The sequence below is a fragment of the Chamaea fasciata genome, unplaced genomic scaffold (genome assembly GCF_029207755.1).
Source record: "Chamaea fasciata isolate MVZ Bird 193981 ecotype frontalis unplaced genomic scaffold, bChaFas1.0.hap1 SCAF_2, whole genome shotgun sequence".
NCBI lineage: Eukaryota > Metazoa > Chordata > Aves > Passeriformes > Sylviidae > Chamaea > Chamaea fasciata.
The window spans coordinates 17,786,160-17,803,776 of record NW_027094087.1 but is presented as its reverse complement, the minus strand read 5'-3'; the positions used below and the strand labels follow the sequence as shown (position 1 = coordinate 17,803,776).

Below are 17,617 nucleotides of genomic sequence, written 5' to 3'. Positions count from 1 at the left end.
TGTTGATGCGGACATGCATGTGGAACTTGCAGTCCTCTTGTAATCTGCCAGAACCATTCCTCAACATTAAAAGTATTTCAAACCATTTTCCTCTGATTGGTTAATTTTTTATAGCATGGATTTAACTCAGCATTTTTGTTTTAATTTGCATTATTCAAACTACAGACTACTAGTATTCCTTGACATTGCTGAAATACTATTCACTCCTGCAATGAAGTAACATGAATCATGTGCAAAATAACAAAGTTGGGGGTTTTAAAGCATCTTAAAATGCCAGTAGTTTTGTCATATATGGTTTTTATCAACACCTATCAATTCTGCCATAAATTACTTATGCCCATGCATTTCATGTATTTATTGCTGCCTTCTAACAGAATGTTCACTCTTGCAGTCAACATCTTGGACAATTTGCTGGCTAAAAACCACCAGAAGACACATAAATGGACACAAGATACCTTCCCCCATACCTATGTGTGTGTGTGTCTATGTGTATATAACTAAAAGTACTTCTTTTATTGCTGAGCAAACATGCAGAATAGCTTGTACTAGATCTAGTGGTAGAAGATACAGCTACTCTGACAGTCTGCAAAAGGAGGAGGGTAATTCCAGATCTAGAGCAGAGGACACTCACTGGAAGCTCTCCCCAGCTGAGGCACTGCACTGGGCACATACTGGAACGGCAGCTTCCCAAACCGTCAGGTGCAGATCCTTCAGGGTAGGACATTGACATAATCACCATCATCATCAACTTCTGTGAAGTAATCAAGACAAACAAAAAAAGAAGTCATTGCAAGGCACTCTTCTGAAAGGCCATGGGAAGCAGCATGGCCTGTGGCAGGGCAGGTATCAGTAACTCAGTGTGGTTTCTCAGTATTCTCTCTGCTATTGTGGGGCCAACATTTAGGCCCCCTGTCCTATGGACTTGATTCTCCAGGAACACACCTGCAGGCAAAGCCTGCATTCTGAGCCAGCAAGCACTGTTGTAAACAGTTGTATCCACAAGACCCCCTACTTCCTGAGGAACAGTCAAATGTCAGAAATCATCCACCCCGACTAAAGGAGGAGAGCCTGAAAAATCGTATTCTCTCTTACACTTTGTCAGATTGGCTACGGTTTTTGAGAAGCCAGGGAAAAGGCAGAAATTCAATGCTTGGAACTCAAAGCTCCAGTATGGAAAACTATTGCTCTTCAAGCAGCTGCCCTCAGAAAAGCTGTCCCTAGGCTACAAAACAAAGCTCAAATATCTCCAGCCACCAGGATTGTGACCCCAGTCCCCTGAGGGTTCCACTGGTCGTGCTGGAGCACTCAGTCCCACATGTGAAGCAAAGGCAGCTGCTGGTGGCACATGAGGGACAGGACAGGGAAATAGGGTGCTTGCTTTAGGGAGCACTGCTGTGCTTTGGGCAGTGCCTGTGTTTCAGAGAGAACTATCATGACATTAACATAAGCCCCTGCTGTGGGCATGTAAAAATGCAGTCTGAGAGGGAAGTTTGGAATGCTGTATAAGTGAAATTAAAGCAAAATTTAATTGAAACAATTTCAAAGAAGTTCATTTCTAAAAAGCCTTCATTTTTATGGAAGACTACATGTATTTTGACATTGAAATGAAAGGGTTTGTTTTCCTCCCTTTGAGTCCAGATGAGGACATTGTGCATCTTCTAGAAAAATTCCTCTTCCAGGACTAAAGCTAAAATATGTATTACACCTGATTCTTGCTAAAAACATACCCATGCTACTGCAGGATTTTCCATGTCCCTGGAACAGTAATGATAAGAAACCATTAAAACGTTTTTAGAGCAAAGGTGGCATATTTGCCTTGTGATACAGGTGACGATGTAATGTTGAAGCCACGGGAAATGCGTCTCTGTGGCTTCCCCTCAGGAAGGTTGCTGGGGCTCAGGCCCCAAAACTGCAGCTTAGTGACGCGGTGCTGGGGGAGCTCGGCCAGTGCGGTTGCACTGCTCTTGCGTGCGGAACTCCAGCGACTGCAGCACAGAGGAGCTGCCGGTCAGAGACTGAAATAGTTCATGCCTCAGACTTTGATATAAAGTTCTGCTCATTATTACAAAAACTGTATAAGGAAGCTACAACCAAAGAAGCCTCCCTGAAGATGCCTGACTGGAACTTTGGACTGCAAATCAAACTGCTGAGATTAGATAAAGGAAAGACCCATTCTTCAGTCACCTGAAACCAACAAGTAAACAAGTAAAAGGATGTGAACCAAACCCAGCAGGTGCTAAGAATCATCTCTGACTTGCTTCGGGGTGGGGAAGGCTGTAGCCCACAGACCCCTTTGCTGGGAGCAGGTTTGCACAAATTTCCCTCCTGGAATGAGGTGAGGGGAGGAAGTTTCAGTGTGTTGTAACCTTTGCTCAGGGGCAGTGAGCCCATCCTCCCTTATGCAAACTGGCCCAGCTGTGGAATCCCCAACCATGGGAAGGCCACTTCTGCAGGACATTCATGTGAGAGGCAGCTGAGGGGATGCCTTGGTCCATCGAAGGCCCTCCGAAGTGCCTTCCAGAGTCATTCCTGAAGCCTTGCACCCACAGGACTGCATGTGATGCAACAAACCCAGAGTCTGTTGTAAGAGACAATGACAAACTCCCCCCTTGCCCCAGGGAGGTGCCTGGGTTTTCCTACCTAGCCTGAGTGTATATTAACTCATTGGATTCTATGCTTTCTGGGATGGCCTTCACTGCCAAGAAGACCAGCTGGAGAGGATCAACGGAACATTGTTGGGATCTACAGAGTGGACAGAGATTTCTGTTACTCTCCTCCTGTCCCCCCCCACCTCTTTCTTCTTTCTCTTCTTTTTACTTTCCTTTTCCTCTCTCTCCCTCTCATACTTACTGTCACATAAAACCCATACTATTTTCACTGGCATATAGTCTTGTTTGCACCTTCATTTGGGCAGAGGCATTTCTAATAACTTTAATAAATGGATCATAACACTGCCTCACACCATGCTGAGCTGCTGTTGGGTATGAGATGCAAATCACAGGGCAGGGTGGAGACTCCGAAATTTTGTTTCCTTTATGATATCTGTACTTAACGAAAGGATTTTCCTTGCTCACGCATGCCTTGGCTGGGGGGGTCTCAGCACACTCTGCCAGAGGTCGTGGAACAGTCTCAGGGTTATTTTGCAGCCCATGGCCTGATGGATGCTGCAGCTGAGGGTTGTACAGCGGGAACATGAAGAATGGTGTGAGGCATACCAGCAAGTTACCAACGGTATCTCCAGTCATGTTCACAAAACAGGGATGTGAGGATGACATGGGGCTATACAACACAGTCTAAAGCTTTATGAGAACCTCTGTCTTTATTGTATGCATTTGCATAATTCTGTCAGGTAGAAGCATCATATCCTCGTCCTACACCTGGGACTTTTGAGTATAAATTAACAGAAGATGAATGAGAGGCTGAACTCTGGTTCCAAAGCTGTGATCCTGAGCACACGGCTATATGCATGTTATGAATTAGTCATGTTTGAATACAAATCACAAGCTGGCTTGCTTACCTGCCCATCTTAGAACTAACTGAGTAAGGTTTTGATATAAAAATATCTTAGAACCTGGACATTGAAAGTAAAGGACAGCCTCAACCCCCAGTGAAGTGCAAGGGCCTGGTACCTTGGCAGAAGCACATTGGGTAAAACTGGTTCTCAGCCTTCTTCAGCCTAGAAGCATCAACATCCATGAATAAGAAAGCTGTAGGCAGCTTTCTTCATCATTGTGTATCTCTAGCAGTTTTAATTTGTTCATTTGTAGTGGGTGAGGGTAAGTGAGCTAAGAATAACCATTTCAGTGAACATAAGAGAGAAGGGAGGATGTAAAACTTCTGTCCATGCAAGAAGACATTTAGCAAGTATTCGCCACAAACCTGTCAATGCTGTCAATCTTTTAAAAACCACAAAGGCAGAGCTGATTTTCTCACCCTCATAAACACTGTCCATTCCTGACTTGAACCTCTGTCTTCTTTGCAAGGCCTTCGGTTTCTTCACTGGGTAGAGGAGGTTTGTTATTAGTCCTTGATTTGGCTTTTCAAAAGTGTGTATTATGTCTGTTAATGTTTTGAAAGTCCTCTCTGGAACACCTTCAGAAGTCTATAAGGAAAGGATAACAAAATATGTTTGCTAGTTCCCTTCACATGGAGTCCCCTAAATGAAAAGAATGATCAGTTGTTTCTTATTTACCAAGGAACTGTTTTGTAAACAGGTTTGGTGACAGAATATTGCACTGTCCTTAAAACACTAGGGACACTTGTTCGGAGCCATGGTTATGGCACTAAAAGTAGCCTCCCTCACCATATTTTTTTTTCTTTTCAAAAAGAACATCAGTTAAATTATTGGTGTAGATGTGTACTGCAGCAATCCACTACAGCAGAGTGTTGAAGAGCGAAAGCATTACACACTTCACTCTGGTCTGAGAGCAAAAGTTTAGGGATAACATATTTAGTACTCACTTAAAAAGTTGCCTTTAAATAACTAGGTGAAAACTTTTACAGAATATCAGCATTGGCAAGCAAAGGTCCTGTGCAAAAACTGTTCTTCAAGTGGGGGTTCATATGACTGCTCCTGCAGCTCAGCCCTGCAGGAATCTGTGCATGGACTTTACAGTGCTGTGACTTCAGGGCAGTGACAGACAGTGAGCAGCCTACTAGTAGTCCTTAAAAGAGAACAGGGCTTTGGTTTCACTTAATCTGATAGCTAACAAGGAAACATGTACCTATTTTCTTTGGCTTTCTGCATCCTTCATCTTCCATTCAGCCCTGGGTGGACTGGGTGCCAATGCCTCTGTGAACTGGGTCTGCCTGGGATGGGTTAACTTCACAGCAGTCTGCATAGTGCTATGCTCTGATTTGTGACAGAAACAGTGCTGATAACACAGCCACTGAACAGTGCTCATGCAGCATTAAGGATGTCTCTTTCTTGCACTTGGTTCCCCTGGGGAGTAGGCAGGGGGTGTGCAAGATTCTGGCTATCTCATCTCAACCCATCTGACACTGTACTCAGCAGTAAAAGCTTCGGGAAAGGGAGGACGTTTGTGGTTATGTGTGCGCTGAGGCCTCACTTTCCTGGAGGTTGCTGAACATCTGCCTCCTGATGGGAAGGAGTTGCTAAACTTCTTCTTTGCTTTTCTTGTGTGCACGACTTTGCTTTACCTATTTACCTATTACACTGTATTTTATCTGGTCCAGGAGTTCCTGCACTTTTGCTCCTTGTGTTCTCTTCACCCCACCCTGTCCTGCTAAGGAGGGAGGGAGTGAACAGTTGTGGGAGTGCTGGTTGGGGCCAGCCTGCTGCACTCTAGAAAGCTCATGGCTGAATCTGGCCTTAAAAAACCCCCCCAAACAACCTCTCTTCCACCATCAATACATTATTTCAGTCAATTATTTTAGTAAGCCAAATAAATCTGACTTAAAATTTTTTAAGAACTGAATTCTTTCACATTATTGGCAAAACTTTATAAGGAAGAATGGGTTTGAAAAGTCTAAAAATATCTGAGTTACCTGCTGACAGGAATGGCAGCATAACTCTAGAAGAGTGGCTAAGGCCCAAAACAGAGTATTTTTTGTCAGCAAACCATTCTTCTTCATGGGAAATTGTGTCTTTCATACACAGGCAAAACCCCTAATAAGCAATAAATTACCAGCATATGAGAGCTTGGAGTGTTCTTTATGAAGTGATTTCCTCATTCCACTTAAATGCTGCTTAATATTGGCAGTCCTCTTGGCTGTGCTACTACAAGCAGGGGAGTGAGCCAGCTTTTAGGTGTCCTTTCACATTGCCTGGGGATTTGATTGATGCATTAGTCTCTCTACGACTTGTTTTACTTGAATAAGCAGCATTATCTGGCATTGTCACTTCAGGTGCCTCACAATCACACAGAATTATAGATTCTTTAAATCAAAAAGATTATTGCAATATATCAGATGCTGCATGCAATAGCAGCGCTTTCAATTAGAAAAAGGTCATTAGGAAGAGGAGAAAGCAAGAAAAGTAATATAGATATTTCATCAGTACTAGCAAAAAGAAATGAGAAAGCAGCTGGTTAATAAATAACAGAGCCACTTAGTCTACAAGCACAAGAGCTACTTTTTGAGCTTATCTATAATAAGAATTAAGTAGAGACCAAACTTGGAAATATTTTCTATAGTATTATGTTTATTTATTTTTTAAAAAATCTATGATCATAAACTAAAATGACAATATATTAAAATGATCATTAAACATAGATGAATCTAAGATCTTTTAATTTATGATTTTTAAAAAATCTATGATTCTTAATACAGTCTTTAGAGATGTAATGAGAGTTACTCACCTCTATTCGAAAATATCCTTGGTGTTCCCTGAAGATACGGTAAGTGTAGATAAAGCCCTCAAAGCTGTGAAAAACATTGTATACATAATGCATCACATTAACGAAGTGGACATATCAGCAAACAGTATTAGAGACATGAGAAGTGCAGTAAAAGTGAATGAGGCAGAGACAGAAAAGCAAAAGAGATCCTAGAGATTACAAAGTGAGTGAAGGTTTAATATCTTGAAATACAAGATTACTCTAACCAGGGGTTTCAAAGAACATATGAATGAAGGCTAACACAGGCCTTTAACAAGCATTATTTGATTCCACAGACATCACCTCTTCTCATCTCTCTCTTATCTTCTTCACTGCTCTAACCTTCATTTTGCATTTCTGTCACAAGAAGACTGTTGAATTCTTGGAGAGATGTTGGCAGGAAATGGCCTCCAGTCACCAGCACCCAGAAAATGACTGTATGGCTCCTACTTCTAAGAATAATGTTCTTCCTTTGCATTTCCCAGGGCTTTAGTTATTGTTATTTTTGATAATATGCAGGTGTTTGAACACCTAGGCTACTGATGTCCTTGGAAATATTATGTCAATAGATATAAAAAACTTTATCACATACCACATAGCAGCAATTCAAGAGGTGAACTGGAGATTCTGAATGTGATCAAAAAAGGTAGCAGAGTTGCAGGAAAATATACTTCACAAATAAGTGAGGAGGTTGGGGAGCAGGCAGAGCAGCATCTGAAAACAAGTTTTTTTGCTGTGCCTGTTCATCTGGAGGATTTCAGCTGTACGTATGTGGCTATATGAACTGTCATGAGAAGGAGAATCTTGGGGCAAAAACCTGGCTCAGGGGACTTGCACAGAAATGAAGGGTTACTCTGAAAATAAACTACTTTGTTCTGCAAAAAAAGTTACTATGAACTGAGATCAGAATAAGGCTTCCAGTTATAACAGATTTATTTTAATTCAAAGAGTGGTATCACAGGGATGCATATTTTGGTTTATGCCTTCTTCAGATACCTGTGGAAATCCACATGTTCCTTGCTGAAGAGTACTTTTATAAATGTGAGTGCTCATTCTTTGCAGAAAGACAGAGAAGTGAGAAAAAGAAATACCAGGAATTGATAATTTTTTAAACTTGTTCTTTACTGATCAACTAAATTTTAAAATGTTACTGCCTGAATATTATTCAGCTACTGTAATTTTTACTAAATGAACATGAAACTACCATTAAAATGGAAACTTCTGTTTTGTCATTACTAAATGCTTATCAAGAGCTAGTAATTGGGGTACAAGTAAAATGTTTGGTTTGGAAGAAAAGTGAGGTGAGAGGGAGAATGGCATGTTGAACAGTAAGGAGAACAGTAGCAAAAAATGTAGGTCTGAACTGAGGCACTGTCAGAGACCTGGGATAATTCTGGATGAAAGAGACAGTGTGTTGTGGAGGCAGGTGTATCAGCAGAGCCGTGAACCTTGCCCAATTAGAGGAGAGATGAATTTGAACGGGTCCCACCATTCTGACTCCCAGGTCCTCCATGAGAGTGAATTCCCCCCCCCATATCCAAATAAAAAAGGACAAGAAAGCTTGTTTGTTTGCTGTAGCAAGTGGATCAGTGTCTCTGCCCACAGATCAGTTAATTTGAGAAGGGTTTATCAGCTTGCACATCAACCCTGTGAGATACTAAACAAGATTTTAAGATGCAATGTTAATTCAAAAATTGCCTTTGAACATCACTATAAGCTTCAGTGTTGATTGCCCCCCAGTTTTAGGGCAGTTTGCCCTAGTGAACCAATGGCAGGCAGCCCCGTTTCTGAGGCAATTCTCTGACTGTGCACTAATACCATCCCATGTGCTGCCTGAACACAAGCCTTGCTTTGACCTGTGCAAGCCACCATCTATCTGTGCACCGCTGCTGCCACTCCTGCAGTTTAACTACGGCATTTGTTCATGTTGAGATTATAGTCAAATCCACTAAACACTTCTGTTTTTATCAGCTTTTAACACTAAAACCCACAGAGGCAAACTGGAAGTCACATGATTGTTCATGTGCCTGCACAGAATATTGTGGCAGGCAGATGTGACGGGCCAAAGTATGTCTGCAAGACATCACAAGGCAAATCTGCCTTGCCCTTAAAAAAAAAAAAAAAAAAAAAAAAGACGAAAGGAAAAGCAACTGTGTTGGTGTGGCACTAAGCTTAAGCCAGGTTCTAGCTAACATTGTCATTCTTCCTCTGTGTCAGGTTCCCCATTTGTCCCTTCTGACAGGGAATGGATGCACCTTCCCTCCCATCTCCCTGCTGTCCCCTCACCCCCTGCATTGTCCCATTCCACACCATACAGGTTCAAGGAACCAAGCGGGTTCCTGTAGCTCCCATGCTGAGGGCTCTCTTTCTCCCCCACTTGCTCTTTATCTTCTCCTTGTTCTGTTTTTTTGCAGACCTCCTTTCTTTTACTGTCCAATCCAGTAGTCCTCCATTTCTCGCTCCCTTTTTCTCTCCTCTCCATTAATTTGTTTCATAAGAAATTCATTTTTAGTGATTGATAAAAATATCTTCTCATATTTTTAATTAATTAGATGTGTCAAAAGCTTTTCATGTCACACTCAAACTTATCTGCAATGAGAGTGCAAAACCTCATAGGTTTAAACAAAGACCTAGATTCTAGTTTTTAAACTTTGAATGCATTGCGAACAGATCAATTATATATGAAAAGTGTAAAAAGGGAAATAAAAGCGCTATTCCCTACAGGAAAAGAAAATTATAAAATTTTAACTGTAGTAATTAAAGCTTCAGACAGAAATAGCAGTTTTCTATGTCTGTGGATTTGTCATATGAACTGAAACATAACTTGGTGATTTTCAGCCTCAGTCTATGGTCTTATATCAGGTAAAATTCCTTTGAAATCCAAGGCTGAGCTTTCATCAGACAGAAATTCTACAAAGAACGAAGTGTTTTTTAACACTGTGAGACTTTTCAGTGTCTCAACAGTGCTAAAATGGCATTTACTCATCATTACAGAGGCAGTTACTTTGAGTAAGGCTCTTAGCATGTTTTGGCAGGCTGAGTTATTTTCTCTGGGCTCCCCTTATTGTCTGCAGAGAAAGACCAGCATCACCAGATTTAATTTATCATCTGTTACATAAAATGGTTTTTTGGAAATGCCACCCTCTCACTAGTCACTATAAAAGAAACCTAAAGCCACCAGCACTACTTGAATACAGAGACACACTCCCTTGGAGTCTGTTAGTTTCAGGGAAGAGCTATTAATGTTAGAGAATATGATTGTTGTCTTTGGAGCCAACTGAAAACTCACAAAAAATCAGTATTAGAGTACTTACAAAACACAGAGACACAAGGCTCCTTCCACACTCTCACTCTCCCGTATTAAATAGCTGCCATTCTTTTTCTTCTTGCTCAGCAACTCTTCACAGGTCCTTCTTGTTATCTTTCCATGAAAAAATGGCAATTCCATGGACAAAAGAAAACAAGGTATCTTGCCTTTCAAAGCAATTGTGGAGCACGTCAGAAGCCTGGCATGAAAAGAAGACTAATTCCAAAGGCAGCTTCCTGCAGACATCTGAAGCTGGAAGTGCCAGGGACACACATGAGTTCATCTGTGTTGTTTACTGAACTGTCCCCAGTGAGGTGGGCTAGCTCTGCAGCTTGACAGCTCATGAGCGCCGTGGAGAGAGGAAAGGGTTGGTCTGCACTGGTCACAGTCCACATCAAAAAGGAACAACTTGGTCACATTATATTAGCAGACTTTTGGGTTATGCATCACACCTTTAAGCTACGGAATTGCTGAGTTGACGCTGAGGTGAGGTTATTTTTAAGTTAATTTTTAAGTTTAAAGTGGCTCAAAGCCCAGCAAATAGTGTCCTATGCTTCAAGAATAAGTCAGGACTGTATAGAGGAGGATAAAATTATCTAAAAGCACTCTTGTCTTTTTTCAGATGATTTTGAGAAGAGAAAATAATTGTTTGTGATGTTTTAATCAGCCTCAATCATACAGCCATAGAAAGTGCCAGAAAAAACTTGGCAATTCTCTGTTCCTCAGAGGTTTAAACAAATTTCATCAAAATAAGCTGTAGGTGACACAAGGTGTTTAATAGAGGAACAGTGTGAGATGCAGGGACTGCTGTCATCTTGATCACAGAAAAAACAATCTGTGAAAAAACCAAGGAAATACTGATGGAACACTAAGCAAAAACAACCATGTTTTACATGGCAGCTGTTACATTCATTTTTTTTTTCTCTGACAATTTTGTACACAAAAATCTTATGTTAACATTTGTGTGTTTAACTGCAAATGGATCATGCATCACACTAAGGCCGCTTCCAGATGGTATATTAGTTCAGGAATAGAGTACCTCTAAAAAGGTACTGTTTGTCTCAAAGAAATGTAGAGACTTAAGGAAAAAAGATATCCCAAGAGAGAAACCAAGAAATGGCGATTCCAGGGGGATGCTGTCGCTGAGGTCTGTCCTGCAGTGACCACAGGCTACTGATAAGACAAGTGCTGATCACCAAGGGGATGAACTTGTTTATGTACTTAGCTCCTCCAGTTTCAGCTGTCTGCAGACAGCTGCATTTGGAATGGCTTCTTTTATCCTCCAATGAGATTGGGGTAGTGATATTGAGAGGGAAATACCCCAGTCTTGTAAGCATCCTTAAGAACATGTGACAAAGATTCTCCTTTGTATCAAATGCACTTGTATTTTCCTCAGGTTGAATGTGTCTGTGGCTTTTTTTCTACACATTGTATAAATAAACAATTTCCGTGAGGTATTGGTGAATGGCTTTTCCAGAAGCCCAGCGCTGCAAATGAAGGGCAGCAGCTGCTCAGTGCTGTCCTGCTTCAGGCAGGTTCTCTCCTTGCATTGAAAGGAAGGTAGATAGGAAACAACTGCAAACTCCTCTTTCAAGAAGGTGATAAATAGATGATCTTTACAATTTTCCCTGAAGATCTCATTGCCTAGGTGAAGAAATATAAGACAGCAGTTTCAGTAGATCTTGCAGATCTGAATGTAGAAGTTACTTAAACCATCACACGCTACCTGCTGACAGCTTAGCAGAGCGTTTGTGTGATAAAAAATAAACCAAAAAAACCCCTTAAGAAGGAGAAAGTGCTTGAGGAGAAATGGGGCTGGGGTCTCTTTCCAGCAGCAGTTACCACCCACTTTCCTCCTCAGCTGTCTGCACAGCTCCCTGAGAGCATTCAGGAATTAGCATTCAGGAATTAACATTGTCGTTTTACCTCACCTTACCTGTCTGTATTATTCAAATGGACCTGAGAATAGGAGCTTGATTTAAAAGCAGAAATCATTGAAATATACCAGAGAAAGGGGTCTGGGAGGGAGAAAGGAGGGAGGCTGTAAATATGGTCTGATCAGTCACTAAATATATATACTAAATATATGTGTGTGTGTTTGTGTGTGTGTGTGTGTGTGTTTGAGGCTAATCCAGGGCAAAAACACACAGCTTCTGGCAAAAGCACAACAGGACTTGCAGATCCTAGCCAGGGATACCTCTTGATGGATGCTGTGTAACACCTGGAAGGTGGGGGAATTTCCTTGTCATTCTCCACAGAGCTGCACCATGAGCCTCACTATAACTTGTACCACACAGCATTGAATCTTTACCGTGCACGTAAGGGTCACATAACAACGTATTTCCATGGGCCTAATGTAGCTGTAAACTCTGAGCAAACATTTTCTGATACAAACATTTCTAGCTTAACAAATCTCACAAGAATTTTTGGCTTCCACAAACCTGCCAACCCAGGCTGCCTTCTCAGCCAAGTCTGAATAGTGGTAAATATGACCTGATGATATTAAATCTGGTTACATGTGTCATGAGAGACCTGGGGAGCTGGAATGGCAGTGACGCCCCAAGGCAGTGGGACTTGGGTGCTTGAGGCAGTTGCACCAGGCTGAGCCTCTGGGAATCTTAGTTACACCAAACCAAGCAATAGCTGCTGTGAATCTGTGCTTAAAGTCATTTTACTCTATTCCAAAGTAAAATTTGGTTGTGTTTTATTTCTCATCCACTTGAGGTTTCACAGTTCCTAGGAGAGCCTCTTGCAGTCACTATCCTTTCAGATGGCAGAGGACAGGGGAAAAACAAAGTCCTTTTTCTTGAGAGACTGCCTCCTGGCTTGCTTCTACCATAGCATGGGGGAAAAAAGTAGGTAGAGTTTCACTTCCTAAAAATCTTTTGTATGTCAAAACAATTACATCCTTTAGTCAATCTTATGTTTTCTGAACGTAATGCAATCACTTCCTTCAGTCTTTTTCCACAGGCCACCTTTTCTTGCAATTGCTCTCTTTACTTTTCTCTGACACCACTTTGGCTACTACTTCTATAAAATTTGATGCCTATAAATGAGCAAAGTCTTTTGATTAGAATAGCAGGATAGTTAGCCACTCTTACCTTCACAGAATAGCTTCTAGAGAAACAAGACCTGCAACATTTTGGCAGCAGTGCCAAGCTCTTGTTGACCCTATATCTGATTGGTTTTCTGCCGTTCAGCTGCCTGGATTGAATTTTCTTTTTTTTTTCTCTTGTTTTTGTAAAATTTAGCAAGGACATTTGATAGTGACACCTCACATTAACAAGCACAGTTGGAGCTCTGGTTCTGCAATATCTCCTGGCTGCAGCTTTAGCACAGCAAAGCTCTTGAGGGTGCCTTCTGTAAGAACAGGAAATCTGGGGAGAAGCTAGGCTGCTTGACAACACTGAGGGTCACACATTCAGTGAATCATCAGGCAGAGTGTGGGCCATCAGGGCTAAATAAAAGCTGTGGTCAAAAGCAAAACCAATGTGCTTGATCTTTTGTGAGTAAAGCAAGGAGGTGAAGGATCATTTGTTATCTGTCCAGAAAGAAGAAAACCAGCCACAACATAAGAAAGCAGAAAGTAAGTTGAGTTCTAGCTGAATCTCCTGAAATATGAGTTCTCGTTGAGCTGTGTTGTTGAGCAGTCCCAGTCCTGTGGCTTACTCTACCAACAGAACCAATAATGTTTTTGCAAGAAGAACTGTTACAGCAAAAAATTACATTTAATTTCAGTTTAAAACTTTAGCATGATATCTACACCAGGCTGTACTTTTGCAATTTACTGTGCCTGGATACAAAGAGATTTTTTTTTTTGTGTGTGTATCTGTTGATGGCAAGATTTACTTGAGACTGAAAGAAAAATCATTATGATGTAAATTCAAGGAGAAAATTGAACTAGTGTATCTATTACTTAGAGATTGCTGCTACAGCTGTCTGTGGAGCCCCAAGGCCTCAGAGTTCTGCTACTAACTTTCTAATAAAATAGAAAACCTAGGAGGAAAGCCTGTTTTATAAACCTCTTAACATACTGCCTGTTTTTTTAAAATGCAAGCAAAAAGAAAATGGTAGTTCAAAATGAACTGAGAATGGTAGTTCAGACTTGTCTGTGCTAAAATCTGAATTAAAAAGTCACAGAACCAAACAATTAAAAAAGGCTTATAAGATACACAAATATGTGTTAGTGGGCTTTGATCTTAAAATTATCTAGAATTTTGCTTAAAAGTTTACTTACAGGAATAGAGTCATAAACCAGTAATTTCCTTCTCACTGGAAACCACATTTTCAGGGTTCAGAGTGATTCATATTCAATTACTCCCTGAGCTTATAATAGCTGCAATGTTTGTATTTAAGTGTTATGATCTGCCTCTAAGGCTGGGTAACTGAGGCTCTTGTTAATAGATCCCTTGGAGTGCATTAGAGTGAAACAATACTGAATGACAAGTGTATATATGAGGCATACTTATTTTAAAACAATTTAATTGCAGCAGAAAGAAGGAATGTAGCCATTTTTGTTCTTTTCTATGAAAATATAAAAATATATCCTGAAAATTCAGCTTCTAAGACACCATTCATTGGTCTCAAATATCACATAAATCAATTAATGAACTGCAATAAGAAGTTAGTTCACATCATAATGCACCCAAAGTACTGCCTTCTTGTTAAGAAATGTGCAAATAAAGCTGTAGGAAATGACAAACCTCATTTACACTTAATCATATTTCTATCCTTTCACTACACACTCCACCTAATATAACTGTACTATAAAATTTGGAGCTTTTGTCTTAATATTTGACAAGACTCTGACCAGGGTGTTTATCTGTCCTTCAGATCTAGAGTCATATTAACCATGTCATCATTTTTACATTGTGAATTTTCTCTTACTGGTAGATCTTTTTACCATTACTAGTATTTTCCTAGTCACTGATTTACAGTGTCCTGTCCAGAGTGCTGTGTACATGGCAACTACAGCTTGCTACATTGGAACAGTGCCATCCTTGCATAATATTGAAAACAACACTTATTCCCCTCTCTCCCTGTAGTAATTAGGCACTGAATAATGTAAAGAAAAATAGGATGACAGCATAAAAACTTCAGAGGACTCTTGCATCATTTTCTAAACCACCTCTGTGCCAGCATTTAATCTTTATCCCACAACTACCAAACTTCCTTCACATAGTCCTCTTTCTTTACTGATGGTCTGGGCAGCACTACAGAGAGCTGATCAGAGAACCAGGCTCTCCAAGTACATGCAGTGCATGCACAGGACAAAATGATGGTCCCAGCTCTCAAGAGTTTACAGAACAAGTTCACTCAGAGCTTGGATTCATATCTTGGGCAAGACAGACATGAATCCCCATAAGCAGAAGCTTATGCTTGAAAGTATCAACTTAAGTCATAGATATCAAAAAATGGGGTGAAAAGAATAGGCTAGGAGAACTGATTAAAGCAATAGTTGGTGGAGCATATCAAAAGCAAAGAAAGCACTTAGGCTGTCCATCTGGTTTAAGCCAAAACTCACTTTTATATCCCACTACCAAAAATGGTTACTAGTGGATATGCAGAAAGAGTAAGATAGATACACTTTTTTTTTGTACAAAATTGAGTACAGTTCTTGTACAAAAGTGGATAAATACTGTGAAAGGACAGCTAGGATAAGAACCTTATCTGTAAAAATCAGTAGGAAAAAACATGTCCTGCTGGACAGAAGCTGCAAAGTTCAGATGAGGGCTGAATATGGGAACCTACAGGTGCCTCAGAAAAGGTGACATTCAGCTTTGTATCCCTTTAGTTGTGCCCTGTGGTAGAGAACATAATGGGAGAATGGTTTTAGGGAAAACTGGCTTGGTTGCCCTAGATTCTAAGAGAATGCATCAATTAAATTAAAGGGGTCTGTCAGCCCATTGTCTCAGTCAGAATCTTCTGCAATTCCTCAAAAGAAAGCCAGAAAGAAGAAAAGGGAGAGTGGAAATCTCAACAGAGCAGATCATGGAATAAAAGGGAGGGAGGCAGACGAAAGGGGCACAGAATGAGCAGCAGGCAATAGGAAGCACAGGTGGGATCCTGTAAGGCGTCCTTAAAGTGAGGGTCACTAAAACCATAGGAAGAGTGGCAGGTGTCCCAAGGCCAGTTACAGTTATCCAGCAGGGCAGTGGCAGAGGTCAGCCACACAGGAGGGGAAAGGCAGAGGCAAGGCTACAAAGGAGGGAAAGGAAGGGAACTGAGGGGAAAAAAAGATTAATGAATAAAACAAAACCTGATTTTCCTTAAGAACAATCAAAGGCTGATGAGAATAATAAAAAGGGGGAAATATCTAAAGACCATTTGACCTATTTTTATTTAAAGATGTATCAGCAAGCACTGATCATATGACAAGTGATTCATTAAGGCAGTATGAAGTACAGGTACCATGACTTTCATGTGAACATAGCTCATGAACTGCACTGCAGGATGGTTTTCCCACACTGCTTCAGCTTCTCTGATCAAATTAATTTTGATCTTCTCCAGCACAGTTGGATTTGAGCAGGTGAACTTTTCTCTTTTTCAAGGACAGTTTATAAAAGTGACCTGAGTGGAGACCATGTGAGGATTCCCAGCTTTTCTGTAGATTTCAGAGCCTAAGAGCTTCACTTTGGCAGCTTACTTATTTGCCTGCAAAGGCACCTGCTCTCTCCATGAGAAACATTCTCCCTAACCCTTAGCTGGTCTCCTGCTAGTTTTCATTATTTCGCAAATAATTAGATGAAAATTTAGGCAAATAGATTATAGTTTAGCATTTCAGCCCAAATCAGTGCTTATAGACTCCCAAACTAGTTAGAGAGCCTTGGTTCTTTTTGACAGAAATTTGTAGAGGCCAACATTTATCAATGGCTTTGTGTTTTTACAGCATGCCTAGACTAGAAGTGCTGAACCAGGCAGGAACATGTTTTCTGTCACTTGATTAAGAGGGGAAAAAGGACTTGAACTACTGCAGCACAGCTATAACAGACTCTCTTGCTGATGGAGTTCTCAGTTTTGCTCCATTTTGACTCTCTCTCACAGATAAAGCTTCCCATTGCTACTGTTGCTACTATCAAATTCATATTCAAATCCAAATGCTCCATCTCACAGCATGAAAGCTGAGTGCAATAATTCTCTGGCTTGGTGCCTCTGAAAATAACTCCACTGCACTGGTTAAAATAATCATGAAGAAGGAAGCAGAAATTAAAATTAATGGCACAAACACTTCAATTTTTCTTTGGAAGTCTGGGAGTTTATCAACAAAGCTTACTTAACTCTTGTAGAGGAGAGAGGGGTAACAATTTGTCCTTACATAAAAACTGGTATAATCTATCTGTGTATATATGCTCCATTAAAAAGTAGGAAAATACATCTTACCATGCAATCATTTGTGGTTCAGCTCAGCTCTGCAACATGACACACTGGCAGTGTAAGTGTGGCAAGCCCTCACTGTTTTGTTTTGTTGAGTCTGTCCCACTTTCAGCTCAACACCTCACTTCTGTGATCTAGAGAATACTTCCATGTTTGGATATGAATTCACAAGCACCTTATTACTCACCTGTGAAGAAAAGACTTGTTACAATACATCACTTAATATACATGCAAAAAATTTGATTTGTTCTGCAACTGTAATTAGGACCAAAAGAGAGAAACTACAGTGCAGAAACGCTTTACATACAAACTTCAAGAGCCCTGAATGTAGCCCCCAGGGATGACTGCCTTGTCTGCAGGGTGTCCTGGGTGCTCCCAAGGGACAGTGACCTGACCCAGGAGCACCTTCCAGTCAGGGTCCACCAGGAGACTGGCAACCCAGGGATGACTGCCTGGTGCCAGCCCTGGGTGCCAGCCTGTCCCCAGCCCAAGGGAAAAAGACCCAAACTCGTCTGTAAAACTGTGCAAGTGGAACATCTGGATTTATATCAAAACTAAATTTTATCCACAAGTTTCCTTGCAAAATTGGAGATTATTA

General features: G+C 40.9%; 1 protein-coding gene across 1 annotated transcript; it reads right to left on the bottom strand.

The window, feature by feature from the left end:
- Positions 1–578: 578 nt before the first annotated feature.
- Positions 579–9,879, bottom strand: SH2D1B (SH2 domain containing 1B). Its single transcript, XM_066175132.1, has 4 exons — positions 9,653–9,879; positions 6,321–6,384; positions 3,934–4,102; positions 579–751 (listed from the first exon to the last, which is right to left on the bottom strand). The coding sequence occupies exons 1-4, from the start codon at positions 9,784–9,786 to the stop codon at positions 711–713; spliced, it is 408 nt and encodes a 135-aa protein (XP_066031229.1). The 5' UTR covers positions 9,787–9,879; the 3' UTR covers positions 579–710.
- Positions 9,880–17,617: the final 7,738 nt, after the last annotated feature.

Bases quoted from the DNA above. Each gene is read 5' to 3' on its own strand.
- SH2D1B (XM_066175132.1), bottom strand. From the start codon at position 9,786: ATGGAATTGCCATTTTTTCATGGAAAGATAACAAGAAGGACCTGTGAA. The intron at 6,385-9,652 runs GTAAGTACTCTA...TGTTTTTCACAG, and splicing joins GCCTTGTGTCTCTGTGTTTT to CTTTGAGGGCTTTATCTACA. The intron at 4,103-6,320 runs GTGAGTAACTCT...CTTTCCTTATAG, and splicing joins AAGGATATTTTCGAATAGAG to ACTTCTGAAGGTGTTCCAGA.